Genomic DNA, 14,968 nt, shown 5'->3' on the forward strand with positions numbered 1-14,968 from the left:
TCTTCGTAGTTTTAAAAATGATTCATTCATCAGTATGACTCCTCATGTTTGCTGAGAAATGTGAACGTGGCAGCATCACTTAAACAAAGTGTGACAAGGCAAGGAAAGGAACGCGTGTAGTCGGGTGTTCATATTTGGATTTGGAGGGGAAAACATCCCAACGTGAGACTGACAACATTTTGGATGCACTCACTTCAGGTTTCACTAAGGGCGTCACTTTGTGCTGAAAAGTGGTGGGGACAGATTAGGGGTGTAACGATACACTTAACTCACAAGATGTGATGATGCACAATATTGGGGTCATGAACTCACACTATTTTCTTCTTTATTTTCTCCCCCAGAAGATTTTGAGCATTAAACACTTAATTTCCTGCATTCTAGAGACATTTTCTGCACCAAAATTCACATGGCAGGTGACAATTCAAAATCTAAAAATATAATGGACTATAATTGAGTAGGCCTAATCAGTAACTTGTTTTTTTGGCTCATGTTACTTCTTTGGACAGTGCAGAATTGTTTCTTCTATATTTACATTGCATTGCACGTTTTCTTGTTGTGGAAATAAACCTTTTTCAAAGTGTTTTCATTTTTTATCATTTCTTGTTGCTTTCAAAAAGTGATGGGAACATATCCCCAGTGTAAATGACACCTATGGGTTTGTGTTTATGAGCTCTCTGATCAGCTTGTTGGACCTTAATGTACCCAGATCTGAGCAGTTACTTTGGTGAGTATACTGTTATCACAAACGATAGAAATGATGCTCAAAACTATAAAAATAAGAACCACAGAATTGTCCTTTAACAAACTGTATGAACAGCTACTGTGTGGAAACAGTTTCCAATCCTCTGTGGATTATGTACTTACTGCTAAATTGCTTCCTTATCTTTGCCACTGTCTCTGCGGAGATGACATTTCATTTTTCATCTCTACATCTGTTTGTCCCTTATTTGTGTTTGTTGGTGGTTTTGTTCTCTGGCTGCCAGCTTTCTGTTTCTAAACTGTGTATCTGTCTATTAATCTGTCACTTTGTGTCCATTTGTTTCTCCTCTCACTGTACGCTCTCTGCCTGTACTCCATCCCGCTGCAAGTCCTCAGCTTTGCAAGCAGCTCCTCCACTCTTGAATATCTTAGTTACAGAGTGATTGATTGGTTCTGCCTTGCCCATCTGGAGACTCAAGCAGTGGGCGTGCCATGTGTCAACTACAGAGGAGGGCCCATGGATGAAGACATCATTTTAGCATATTCAGTGAAATTTTACTTTTTAAACGATAACTTTACATTTTCGTAAATTCATTAAACATTCAAATATAACAAATTAAACACATCCAATTGGTCCATTAATGATATCTTACCAAAGAGAACACACAGCTAGAAAGTCGCCCATCTAAGCTGCATTTGCCTGTGGGTGCAGGTACTCTCCTGGTGGCTGCTGAGCCACACCAGTTAATTAATACCACTCGAGTGTGTCAAGAGGAGGGAAGGAAAACTGCTGCTCTTGGCAGAAATAGCGATTGAGTGACTTTTTAAACTTTTAAACTTCATTTTACCTCAAAACAGAATTAAGTTTTGCTTCTGCATTATTATGGAGGGGATTCATCCGCAGCCTTCGGGTAGAGGAAACCAACAAGCATCCACACAAACACCTGCAGAGACATGTGCATACAGTACTGTATTAGGCCTGTGCATAGGACATTATCTCAGTGTTTCATGTAAATGTAAATTAAGGTGTCAACATGCTGTGCTCATTGTGTGTTTTTTTTAAATTACACCTTTGCAAAAAAGATTGCAATAAAGGACAGTGCTGTTTTTAGTGACGATGCACATACAGTATTTATCACATCAGCATCACATCATAAAGAGTTCTCTATCAACAAAAACGATGTGTGACTTTAAGAAAGGTTAGTGCATTGATAATGCAGAAATTTACACAGCATTAGATTTTGCATTAGACTCATAGAGATTCATAAAGCATGACATGACAACTTTCATAATGTTATTTTCTAGATTTAAATAAATATGTAAATTTCCAGAAATAGCATCCACAATTCACATAAAATTTTTTGAAGAGCTCCAGACTTATTCTTTTCTACAACCAAACCTACGCCCTTGTGTGTTAGTGTGTGTTTACTTGCGTGAGTCTGCCATGACTCGACAGGCCTGACATCCTGTTAACTTTGATCTCTGAATTAGCAGTATCTCAGCGGCAGAATATTTTTGGATTAGGTGACATTACTTCTCTGATTCTCTTTCGTTAAGAAACATGGGCGTACTGTATAATCCTCTTCCAGCCAGTCTGTTCACAAATCAGACTCAAGACTGAGTCTGTGACTGACATGACGTGGTTTGCATTCCTGTTGAACAGCACTGACCATTACAAGTGAAAAACACTCTGAAGAACATCAGAGAAATGGGAGAGTGGCTCCCAGTTGGTGTCTGCAAGCTGTCATTTTACCTTCATCTGTCTTCAAGGCTGGGCTCCTTTTCAATGACACTAAATAATTACACACTCACACAGCCGCAACACTGAGTACTTCAGATGCTCAGGCAATAAAGTCATTCAGATTTTTTTTTATTTTTCTACAAAAATATTTTACATTAGAAAACACAGCTTAAAATATACACAGTCCACTCGGCTATGCAATAACTGCAAAACCTTTCAACTCAAATTTATCAGTCTATAGGTAAATATATCTTTACAGCAAGAATAAATCCAGGGACTATGTTGTGACTCTTGTATTCTGAAGGAACTCGGGGCGATTTAAGGAAACAGTCACAAAAAGGCTCAATAAACTCTATGACCTGATCTAAACAATGTGAAATAAACAGGAATATTGTTTAATCTGAATTTGATACAAAAATGACAACTAAACCAAGAGCGGGGAATGCTTCCGAAGCTGAGGTGAAAATGATGAACCCATGGAAATCCGCACATGAGCAGCAGTTCCTCACTTCAGAGTACAGTTGAGGGATTTAGGCAAGGAAACTGGTGCTGATGAATGCCATCCACCTACTCATTCGTCCACCCTTGCGGCTCTCACAGTAAGAAATTTACACACTGTCTGCAGAGTAGGAGTAGGAGCCCAAACATTCACGCTTATCACGAGCACTTCAGTCGAGCTAGTTCCGACCTTACACTGCACATGGATGGATGTGTGTGTGTGTTTGTGAATTATTATTATATATTTTTTTTTTACCTCTGGTGCTATCTTGCCATGTAGATAGTTTTGGGTTTATTTTCCCAGTTTCTGAGACATCCAGTACAATGGAGGGGAACGGAAAGTGTTAATGCTGAAAAATTACTTTTTACTTTTAAAACAAAATCAACAACCGTGTGTCTTTTTTAGAAACAGTGTCCCTGTTACTGTGGACAACCTTGTTGTAAATTGTTTTCACTGGAACTACTTTTAACAGAGCAAATAATCCCTACGAGTTCTGTGGATTATCCAGAGTAATGCTGACATTGTTTTTGCAAAGACACACTACAGTGGAGTTTTTCTAATGTAATTTTCTAGGGTTTTGAACAGCACAAACAAAAAATTCCTTTCACCTCCATTGTACTGAAGTGGAGGTAGAAACCATTATAAAAAATCAAACCATCTACATGTTTTTGGTCATTCTGAACTACTAATAAGCTATTTTTTGTGAACTGATGCTGTCTGCTGTAGTTTCATAAAATAGGCAACAAGTGTGTATGTTAGCATGCGGTTCACCTTTGCACCTGCCTACATCCCAGGATGCCTTTATAACTTGTCAGTTTGTGAGGCATTGCTGCTGTAAACCTGCTGCACATAAAGACAAATAATCACTGTTGGTGCTCTTGGAATACATTTCTATTCAGTAACCTTTATCCTTGCAGAGATGTGGTGCTTTGACCATTCAATGAAAGAACCTTGTAAAGCATTGTGAGCGGGTTGATGTGTATAAGGATGACTACTTCAATTGGCAGTGCCCACCACATGACATGTAAAATAAATAACAGCAAAATTAGCGCAAGAAGGATACCAAATGATATAATAAGAACAACATTTTACAGTTGTTGCTTCCACTGAGTTTCCACTGGCCCTCCACCAATCAGCTCAGGAACTTTGTCCCGTGCTTTGGCATCATAGCAGTTCAGAGCGGAGGGCCAGCGAGAGCGTCCAGAGGGGTGGCAGCAGCCACATGGGAGATGGGGAGGGGCGGGCGCCCAAAGGCGAGGCGGTATCAGAGGTGCAGGAGCACACCTCGTATCCATTCTCTGCGTGGTCTGGACGATGGTGCACGTTGCCTCTCGTCTCCGTGCTTTTGGGCTCTGTGTCTGGAGAGTCAGACTGCATCTCGGTGCACAGCAGCCAGTCTTTAGCGATGAGGCGGGGGTATTCTGCTTCGGCCTCCATGTCACTGCCAGGCACTCGCCAGTACTCCTTCCCCTTGAAGAAATAGGACGAGCCTTCAGAGAGAAAGAGGGCACAAGGTTGTATTAGTTTGTGTGTGTGAGACATAATACAGAATACAATACAAGACAAAGTACTTTAATATTCCCACAAGGTACAGATTTATCTTTGCTCTCATCTGGAATACATAACAAGCACACAACACATAAAACATCAAGGCCCTTCATTTCATGAATCCCTGATCCATTGTGCAATCAATCAGTCAATCATACTTTATTTGTATAGCACCTTTTATTCAGGTTAGTGTAGTTCAAAGTGTTTCAGAGATGACTGACAAGCTGATAATAAGACAGAACAGGTGTAGATCGTAATGGAGTTATTTAAAAAATAGATTAAAAAGATAAAACAAGAATAAAAAAGATGACAATTAAATACAATAAATACATTTAAAAGCTATAATAATTATAATTATGATAAAAACAAGTTAGATAAAAGCTAGACTAAAAACTGAAAAATTGATTAAAAGACAAAACAAAAACAAATGTAATCAATGAGAAAAAAAAACATATTAGTAATGAACACAGTATATTTTCACAACATAACTACAATAAAATAAGCGAATAAGAGTTCTGAATCAGCTGTAGCTGATTTATAATGATTTTTGGGTAGACCAGACAGGAGAGCATTACAGTAGTCCTACCTGCTCAATATAAAAGCGTGCATTAGTCTCTCTGTGTCACTCAGAGAGAGAAATGGTTGCACTTCAGTAATATTTTTAAGGTGATAAAAAGATTTAGTGACAAACCCCACATGAGCTTTAAAGTTCAGGTCTGAGTGAAAGACCACACCAACGTTTCTTGTTGGCTTGGGCTAAGCCCAAGGGAATTAAATTTTACAACAAGTTTCTCTCTCTGAGCTTTGGAACCTATGGCTAAAATGTCTGTTTCTCCTGTTTGAGCTGTAAAATATTTTGTAACATCCTGACATTAATATCTAAAATACAGGGAATCAATTGGTCCTATGTCATCAGGAGATGTCGGGTCTTCTGATGACTTTGCTGAGGGGTAAAATAAATAGATTAAAGGAAGTGTTTCTGAAGTCGATCTTTGGGGAACCCCATCTGTTTTTGCTAACATTTTGATCAATGGCAACAACTTTTACTAGGGCTGTTTCAGAGCTATGATTAATCCAAAAACCAGACTGAAACATTTCCAAGTCATTGCTTGAGTTAAAAACATTAATTAATTAATTGTACAATCATTTTTCAAAAATCTTACTTAAAAATGGAAGATTGTAGTTGGCTCTGTAACTGTAGTATTGAGTATTGAGGGTAGAAGGCTACTTTTTTTAATAGGCTTCACAAGTGCAGTCTTGAATGCTGTGGGGAATACGCCTCGTTGAGTGATTCAAAATGAGAAGGACCTCTTCAGACTGAATTAAAAACATTTAAAAAAAAAAGAAGGTTGGGATTGGGTCTCAGGAGTGCATGTGAAAGACTTCAGGGTTGTTACCACTTCCCTGAGTATGTCAGGCTCAACCAGGCTTAAACTGTCCAACAGAGCTTCACACTGTATGCTGGGTGTTTCTCCAGCTGTTATGGTGTCGTGGGGTTGACAGATATTAGTTAGACCTGATTTTGGCTGTCTTCTCTTTGAAGTGGTCCACAAATTCATCACATTTAGCAGTGATACGATGGTTGCTATGGTCTGTAGCAGGGTTGAAGAATATAAAATTGCCTCACAGCTTTAACTGCTTTCTTTAGCTTAATTTATTTATCTGATAAAATCCTTTTATGCATACTGTATGTAACTTAGTTTTGTGCCCTCAGCAATCCAACTGTCCATCTTTTATTTTATGGTTTTATGATTCTTCAATGGCATGTTCCTCTTTGTAATTATTTTTAAAATGCAAAGTGGTGCAACAGCATCAAGGGCAGTAGCCAACTCATTGTTAAAAGCATTATAGGAGGGAGTTGTGGCAGGGCTGAATCATGAATGAAACTACTCAAATCCTATTGGTGTTGCTAAAATGGTAGCGTGTGAAGGCAGTGTCACCCGCAGAGGGGCGTGAAACGCTGCAATGGCAGCCACATACACCTTAAGCGTGGATGAGGAAAGGCCAGCAGAGAAACGGTCCTGGAGGAACTTCAGTACCATAATAACCGGGCGGGTAACTGGGTCCACTGCCCGTTCTCCACACCAGGTGGCAAACACATTCTACTTCAGGCCGTACATCCTTCTCGTGGACGGGGCTCTGGAGCTGAGTAGCGTCTCGACTGCTCCTGCCGTCAGGCCCGCCTCCAGGAACTGCGCCCCCTACACCCTCATACATCGCTCTGAGAGAGAGCAGTCATGTGCCAAGAGAAATGATGCTCCTGCCAGGAGCCTCTCGCAAAGCGGCCGTCCATGACCGCGCCCCACCCCGTGAGTGAGGCGTCTGATGAAATAATTGTCCGGCGACATGACGCTCCCAACACGGGACACTGGGACAGGAACCAAGGTTTCCTCCATACTGACAGGGAACGAAGGCACCTGCTCGTAACCCGTATCAGACGGAACGGATTTCCCCTCGGGGAGAATCCCTTGGATTTTAGCCACCACTGCAGGGCAGAAGGTATTACGCTGGACGCTGCTGCCATGAGACCCAACACCCCCTGAAAGTGTTTCACAGTGATGGTGCGGCCTAGCTTCACTCTGGTCACTGTGGACAAAATGGACTTGACGCGTGCAGGAGACAGGTGGGCCCGCATCGTCATTGAGTCCCACACCACCCCTAGGAACGTAGTCCGTTGGGCGGGCGTCAGCACGCTCTTCTTCGCGTTGAGCCGTAGCCCCAAACGCTGAAGGTGGGCGAGGACGACATCTCGATGCGGAACCGCTAACTCTCGAGACTGAGCCAGAATGAGCCGTTCGTCGATGTTGTTCAGTATGCAGATTGGTTCAGGGACCGCAGATCTAAAATTGGACGCAACCCTCCGTCCTTCCGGCTGTAGAACCCGGACTCCCTGACTGGCGGGAAATAATGGCCCCCTGATCGTCGTCCGACTGCAACCCCTCGAGTCCTGGACCCAGACCGGCAGGGGAGATACTGCTCAAACGCCTCTCCCTGCGTTTTGACGTGCTGGAACCTGCTGACAACAGTGTCCACTGCCTCACCAAACAGGCCAGTAGTCGTGAGATGCGCATCAAGGAGGAAAGCCTTTTCCTTCTCCTGGTTGCCCAAGAGGTTGAGCCTCAAATGGTGCTCCGTGGCCACCAATGCTGCCATGGAGCGGCCAATGAAACGGGCCGTCTTCTTAGTGACTCGAAGCACTAAATCTGTAGCTCTATGAAGCTTGACTATATCCTCCTCAGAGGGGCATCCCCCCTGGTCACAGTCCTTTAGCAGATCGGCCTGGTATGCCTGCAGGATGGCCAGAGTGTGCAGGCTTGCACCCGCCGCCATATAAGCCTTGCCCACCAGAGTGGATGTCACCCAACATGGCTTGGTGGGCAGCGCTGGCGTCTTGAGAGATGACGCTAGGGTGGGAGAGAGGTAGCTCGCTAATGCCTCCTCAACCAGAGGCATCGCTCCGTAGCCGCGCTGCTTGATCTCTGCCACATTGCTGTAATCCAGCAGAAGGGAAGTAGTCAGCCGTGCAGAGAAGGGTTTATTCCATGATTTACACAACTCATTGTGCAAATCAGGAAAAAATGTCAAGGATCGGCGCGGGGGTGGCGCCTGGTGCTGCAGAAAACGCTTGTGGCCAATCAATATTCAACTTGGCCACAGCCCACGTCACCACCTCCAATAGTTCATCATAGCTGGGCGCAGACTGATGACGTCGGCCCAGCTCCCGGAAGTCATCCTCCATGATGCCAAGCACATCTAACTCCTTAGAATCAGACTGTGCGAGCCTCTCCGGACTCATACTTCGGGCGGGAGGAGCCGAAAAACGGGCTCCTGAACGGGGAAGATGGGAGGCGGAGTCAGCAGACGAGGATCGGGAAAGGGCCTCAGCCGTCCCGACGCCCTCGGCGATATCGCACTGCGATCCCCATGACCGCAGCCGCCGGGACGCCTCAGCGACCGAGGGGCCTGAGCCACGGGGAGAGGGCATCCGACTGACTTCCGAAAAGAGAGACCGAGACCTAATTACCCTAAGGGAAAGGGCCTCGCAATGGCTGCAGGCAGCCCCCTCGAGAGCTGCCTGGGTGTGCGACATCCCCAGACAGGAAACACATATCTCGTGTTTATCCCCAGCCGTGATGTAGCGTGGGCATGGAAAAATACATTGTCGGAACTGATTAGCAGACATGGTCTCTTCTGCTTTGTGAGGACTTCCGGGTAAAACAACAACTTCCTTGGTAGCGGAGCTTTCAAACATACTCAGAGTGCATGCTGAATAGAAAAAAAGCTGATGTGTCCTATGTGCCGGCGTGCTTACATATGCTTCCAGTTACGCCGTCACACGCTACCGTTTTTGCAACACCAATAGGATTGGAGTAGTTTCATTCATGATTCAGCCCTGCCACGCCCAGAGGCGTTCCCATAGTGTTGTCACGACGCAGTTCGAGTTCCCTCGAAGGGGAACAGATATGGACTATGTTTTTATAGGTTGTGTTTGTTGTATACAAGATTACATATATATGATTATATACATATACAGAGCCATTAGGTCTGTTTTTCAGATGAGGCAGGCGTGCATTTGGTCTAATTGGCAATTACATTTTTACTAGAGTGTACATCATCTGGCTTAAAATTAGCATTTATGCATAAAACTTTTACACTGTTGCTACCATACCCCACAGTACATCAGTTCCAGACAGGGTGGGAATAATTTGAAGAAGGGTGGGGATTAGAAAGGATACATATCGTATTTAATTCAATATGACAGCAGTGCAATCAGACTGGTGAGTTTACGGAGAGGACAGTCTGGGGCCTCATTTATAAATGTTACATATGCCACTTTCTAAGCAAACTTTGGGATCTATAAAAAACAAACTTGACGGGAGAATGTGCGGCCCTCCACGGTAACGCTGACACATGCCTAAGCACATAAAGATGAAAAGGTTTGAAATGGTTCATTCGCAAAAGCAGATAAAAGCCATTCTTAAACGAATAAACAATCACCTGTTTGATTGATATTGATATTGATATTGATATTCCTTGACATGCACAATAGTAACATGATATAATATATTTTTCTTTAAATGAGATATGAACAACCCAACACTTGTTCGATTGCTACTCCCTGGGGTGCACACATAAATAACTATGATTATGGATAATAAACACAAACGGACATATCTGTTTTTGCAATAGAACACCCCCGTACAGGGTCACGGGGGGCTAGAGACAATCCCAGCTGACATTGGGCAAAAGGCAGGGTACACCCTGGGCAGGTCACCAGTCTATCACAGGGCCACACATAGACAAACAACCAATCAACCTAAGCCTGTATGTCTTTGGATGGTGGGAGGAAGCTGAACTCCACACAGAAAGGCTGGGATTTGAACCCAAAACCTTCTTGCTGTGAGGGAACAGTGCTAACCACTGAACCACTGTTCCACCACCCAAACATGTTGTACAGTTTAATTGGTAATCATATTTAGTTGGATCTGTAATAAATATAAGCATGCTATGAAATGTATTCTCATAAATAAGGTGAACAGTAGGACAAATTACATTTAAACTCATGTTGTTTTTGATGCCTCAGTCGAGCAAAAAGGACTGTATACTTTCATATATTGTAATTGCATGTTCATTGCCTTAATCCCAGGTCTTTGAGGCAAACACCATGCGACAGTATGTGGATGTTGATGGATATGGAAAAATATAACATGATCTATTAAGTAGATCTTTCAGTGTACAGCTTATGTCACATAAAACAAGTCTTATTTCTTTTAACTCATCCGCAGCCTCGTTAATTGAGTGGATGGAGTCTCTTTGCATTTACAGGACTCCGCAGGAGGGTTTAGAGGCAGTAGGTGCAGTGGAGACGCACTCAGCTCCTGCTCAGCCGAATCACCCCCGACAATGGGGCACAAACACTCTTCTGTGTATGTGACTTTTGTGTCCACCAAACAATATCTTCTCTTGCTTCAACCTCCCCAACAAGAACTTCAGTCTCACACGGTATGAAATTTCTTTTTTTGAGCTTTTGTCATGCAGTCTGTATGGATTAACATTAATTAATTTCAACTATGGCAACTATGGGTGTTAAAAGGGTGGGACAAGAAGCTCGCTCACGTGCAACAAATTTTGAGTTGACTGCGATTTATAATGGGAAATTGATTGTGATGATTTCCAAAGCATAGCATTTTTTGGATAATGTGTGTTTCTTTTCTTTCCCAAATCCACCTGACTGTACTGTATCTATTTCATCAAGGAAGAATTTTCAAATCAAACCCTGCTCTCAAATGGAAACCATTAAGCTACCACGAAAGACATAAGTCATGATATTCATTCTTACTCTGCAAAAAAAAGTATATGTTGTATTGTTTCCTTGTGTAACCTCCAATGACACTCTCCTTAATGGGGATAAAAAATCAATTCAAAACACAATTTCATTGACTCAAATCTGCACTTTGCACACTGCACTCACATAAAAATAGATCCCTTAGTCTATTGACACAAGACTTAAACTAAATCCAACAACCTGATAAACATTAGGTGCACTTGCTGTTCAGGTGGTAGGATCCAGTCTCTCCATATGAAAATAATAGCTAAGCTGGCACACATCAACACTGCCAGTCACCATGTGTGGTCACAAGCTTTTATTTTTTGGTTGCCAATAGTTCCTTTGGGACAGCGATGATTCAACTAGGGGCTCTGATGGATGATCTCAACCATATCTAAGATGGCAGACATACCCTGTATTTATTATTGGGTTTGTTCTGCGGAAAAGCTGAGTTGTAGCCAATAAATATGCTAGCTGCAAGATTGAGCACCCACGCCGTATGAGACTGGGTTATTGAGCACCAGTAGAAGCAAACAAACAATCCTGTATTTTGTTCATCTGCCTTACTGGTATTATTGCTTTTGTTACAAATCATCATAATCTTAATGTGCATTTACACAAATATGTACTATTTGATGAATGAATAAGTACATTTGGCCAGGATTACATACATAAAAGGGGTTTATTTCATTTTGTAGGGTCTCTGTGGGTGTGCTGGCCAGCATAGAACACAGCAACGCCTTGTGGGCATTCTTGACATCATAATTGCACTGTGCCACTTGATTGTTACTGACACACCACCTACTGTGCCTGTCCTTTCACTTTAGGGTACTTAAGTTAATTAGAGTAACCAAAATACCAAAAGGACACTAAGAGAATAAAAGAAAATAACTAAATGCTGTGTGCTCCTGATGAAAACTTTGTTGGAACAAAGTTTCCAAAATGCATAATGTGTTAATCAGAAGTGACAATGTGAATGATAATGAGATATAAAGTTTGAATTTGGTTTACCAACTCAAATTCAGTTTCCTGAATATTCACAACTTTCAGAAATGGATTTTGTTAACTGGTAGGAAACCTCCTCCTACAAGGCTATTCACATAACCAACCACAATATACTGTAGATGTTATTGATTCCTCTTCATTTTCTCTATTTACTGGTGACTGTGGCAAACACGAGGAGAGAAGTAAACATGTGACTGTGTATTAGTATTAGTATTGTGGCTCAACTGTGGACTCAAATGAATAAGAGGCCAGAGATAAACAGGAGAAGGAGCTCCATTGAAGTGACAAATGTTCTTTTGTTGTTATTGGTCTTGGAACTCGCCATTTACCGTGGAGTAAATGTTCTTTGTATTTAAATGTTTGTCAGGCAATCACACAAAATCTAATCATACAGGTATGAGCCTTGCATTCATCGTGTATAAGGAAGTAAGACAATGAGATGAAACAAAATATGAGTGAAGGACAGAGAACAATCAAAGCATTCAGTGTACTTCTGAATGTTTTCTGCAGTCAAGGACCTGTACATTGAGTGGAATAGCTATCAAAGAATATTTGTGAGCAATATGTTCAAGCATCTCTTTCTAAATAAAATGAATAATGTAGCAAGGATTTTGCAGCAATGTACTGCCTCCATGACTCAGCTACATAGTAGAGTAAGAACTTTATGGAAGCAGCTTTTTACTCTAAATATCTTTATCCATGCTTTGGCCTTGATAATAAATGCCAAACATATGGCAGACATAAATAAGACTTAAATGCCTTTACTTGTAGGTAGCTCTGCCTTTGAAGAAACAATGAGTTACATTTCCACTTTCCTTGTTAAAGCAAAATCCAGTAGCTGGATCCTGACAAGAATCCCAAGGAAAGGTATGTTTTGACTAGAAAACCCTAATTTCTGATGATGGTTGCTCTTAAACAATTAAGGGCAACAATTAAAATGCCTATAATGTACATGGTAAAGTAAAATGGGAGTGATGCTGGCCTAGGCAGTTTTCTTGTGAGTGGGTGAAGGCTCACGGCACCTAGTAGCATTTCCTCTGCATAATTATGAGAATATATGCAAGCCAGGCTACAGCTTGTTGGAATAACATTAAGGTGTGCTCTATACACACAATTTGTACCTAGAAAGGTCTGAGGACCATTAGAAACACATTTTTTTTCTCTCAGTCCAGAGTAAAAACAAGTCCTGTAGCTCTCTGAAGCCCTGCAGTGAGGACTGACCATAATATCCTCAGTTTGCAGAGTGCAGATACACTCACAAAGTCTCTCTCCTTATCCATCTATCACTATTATTGGAAGACCAAGCCCTTGGGGCTGAATGCCACTTTGTCTTCTTCAAATTATTCTCTCTTGTCCTCAGAGACTAAACGTTTTAGAGCTGTCAAAAGTGGTGAACAAACATAGCACCCCGGTAGCTCACCTGGTAGAGCACGTACCATATCAAAGCTGAGTCCTTAGTGCAGTGGCACGGGTTTGAGTCTGGCCTGGGTTCCTTGCTCTCTCCTCTTTCCTCTCTCTCCCACAATCCCTGCCTCTCACTACTTAGTATCAAATAAAAAGCAACAAATGGCAAAAAAAAAAAAGTGGTGAACAAATGTCAAATCTCACCGGCGACAGGCTAATAACCCCTGAGTCATTTCAAGAGTAAGACTCTTGATTATGGCAGGTTGATCTGTAATAAGCTCTGTTAAAATACTTCAATACGTTTATTTATGTTGGTAAAAGTGTATTTTCTGCATGCTGTGTGTTAAAAGGAGACTTCCAATTACCACAACAAATGCTTTTGTGATGATATTGGTTGTGAGCTCACCATGTTATCTGTGACTTTGCTAGCTTGATTGTAGCTTGATAAGAAATCTCTGTGGTGTAACTTACTAACCAGGCTAAATTAGTTCTTTCTTTGTTTTATAATTTTCTGGAGCTTGTTACAATGCATACCACACAGGGAACCCTTGTTAGTAGGATCATTGCTGGTTTTGGTCTTTTCATGAAATTTGTTGACAGAAACCTAAACATACATTGTCACTAGGCTTATCCATTAAGGGAAAACTTGGAACTCTATGAACTGTAGGTCTCTTCAGTTGTGTTTAGTCTACCTTTGGTGCAATATTTGAAACCCTTGATTGAAAAAAAAAAAAGGTGTGATTACTTCCTGACAGTCACACTACAGGTATGGATGCTGACTGGTTTATGTGAACTTCCTCTACAGGTAAAAGATAATATTCAAGCCTTATGAATTTCATTTTCCTATGCTTCTACCTTTTTCTGTCTGTGACTGAAAGGTTAAACTATTCCTGGGTGCCATACTAATGTCAGCAGCTATGATCATTATCATCATTACAGCTACATTAATACAGTTTAGGCCCCCTTTTCCCTCCACAGCAACCATTCTCTATGGGTTTAATGCCTTTCTCTGTCTCTCTATGATTTCACAATATGTCTTCAGAGTAAAGCCAGCTATCTTCCTAACATCATTTCTTTTCCTTCCCTTGTCTTCACAATCTCTCTCTTTCCCATACCCAAGTGTCACCATATCTCCTCCCTCCTTCTTGTGGTCATATCACTCTTTTCTCTCCCGTGTTCAATGTTTTTATATTTTTTATATATTCTATCATACTTTTTTATATATGAAATATGTACCTATACAAGTGAGAGGGCTGTTCATGAATATTTGTTCATTTTTATGGAAACTCATGCCTTAATTTATGAAAGACAAATTAATGAATTGTTTCAATTAAACTACTACATTTGAAACAGTTTTTGTCTTTATTGCAATATATTTCTTTATATATATCAATATATAGCCATACATGGCCCATGCATATATTGCAGTATATTGAAAAATATATGTCTTAGTTTCCCATATATGTGAATGTATAATTTAATATATTTCATTATATTATTTGATATATTGCCATATATTTTTGTTTCGTAAGGGCCTGACTCTTTTCTCTCTCTATTCATCCTGAGCTGGTGAAACAAACACAGAACAGGCTTTGATGTGGCTCCTGTTCCCAGCCCTTATGGTTTGTCTATGTGTGTTTGTGCGTGTAGGTTTCCAAGTTTACCCTTCCAGGCTCCGTGGTGATAATGGCGGGGGGTTAGACAGAGTCAGGACCGAGTGCGATTGGCCTCTTCTCACACACAC

General features: G+C 41.5%; 1 protein-coding gene across 1 annotated transcript in view; it reads right to left on the reverse strand.

Moving 5' to 3' along the window:
• Positions 1-2,560: 2,560 nt before the first annotated feature.
• The window catches only part of LOC119915058 (matrix metalloproteinase-17-like), a 69,777-nt gene continuing 57,369 nt past the window's right edge, over positions 2,561-14,968 (reverse strand). Inside the window, exon 10 of the mRNA XM_038734619.1 lies at positions 2,561-4,429. Coding sequence (XP_038590547.1) covers positions 4,104-4,429 — 326 coding nt within the window. The 3' untranslated portion in view covers positions 2,561-4,103. The remainder of the gene's footprint in view (positions 4,430-14,968) is intronic.

The sequence above is a fragment of the Micropterus salmoides genome, unplaced genomic scaffold, assembly GCF_014851395.1.
Source record: "Micropterus salmoides isolate LMB-PRFRI ecotype aquatic unplaced genomic scaffold, ASM1485139v1 Ms_hic_scaffold_20, whole genome shotgun sequence".
NCBI lineage: Eukaryota > Metazoa > Chordata > Actinopteri > Centrarchiformes > Centrarchidae > Micropterus > Micropterus salmoides.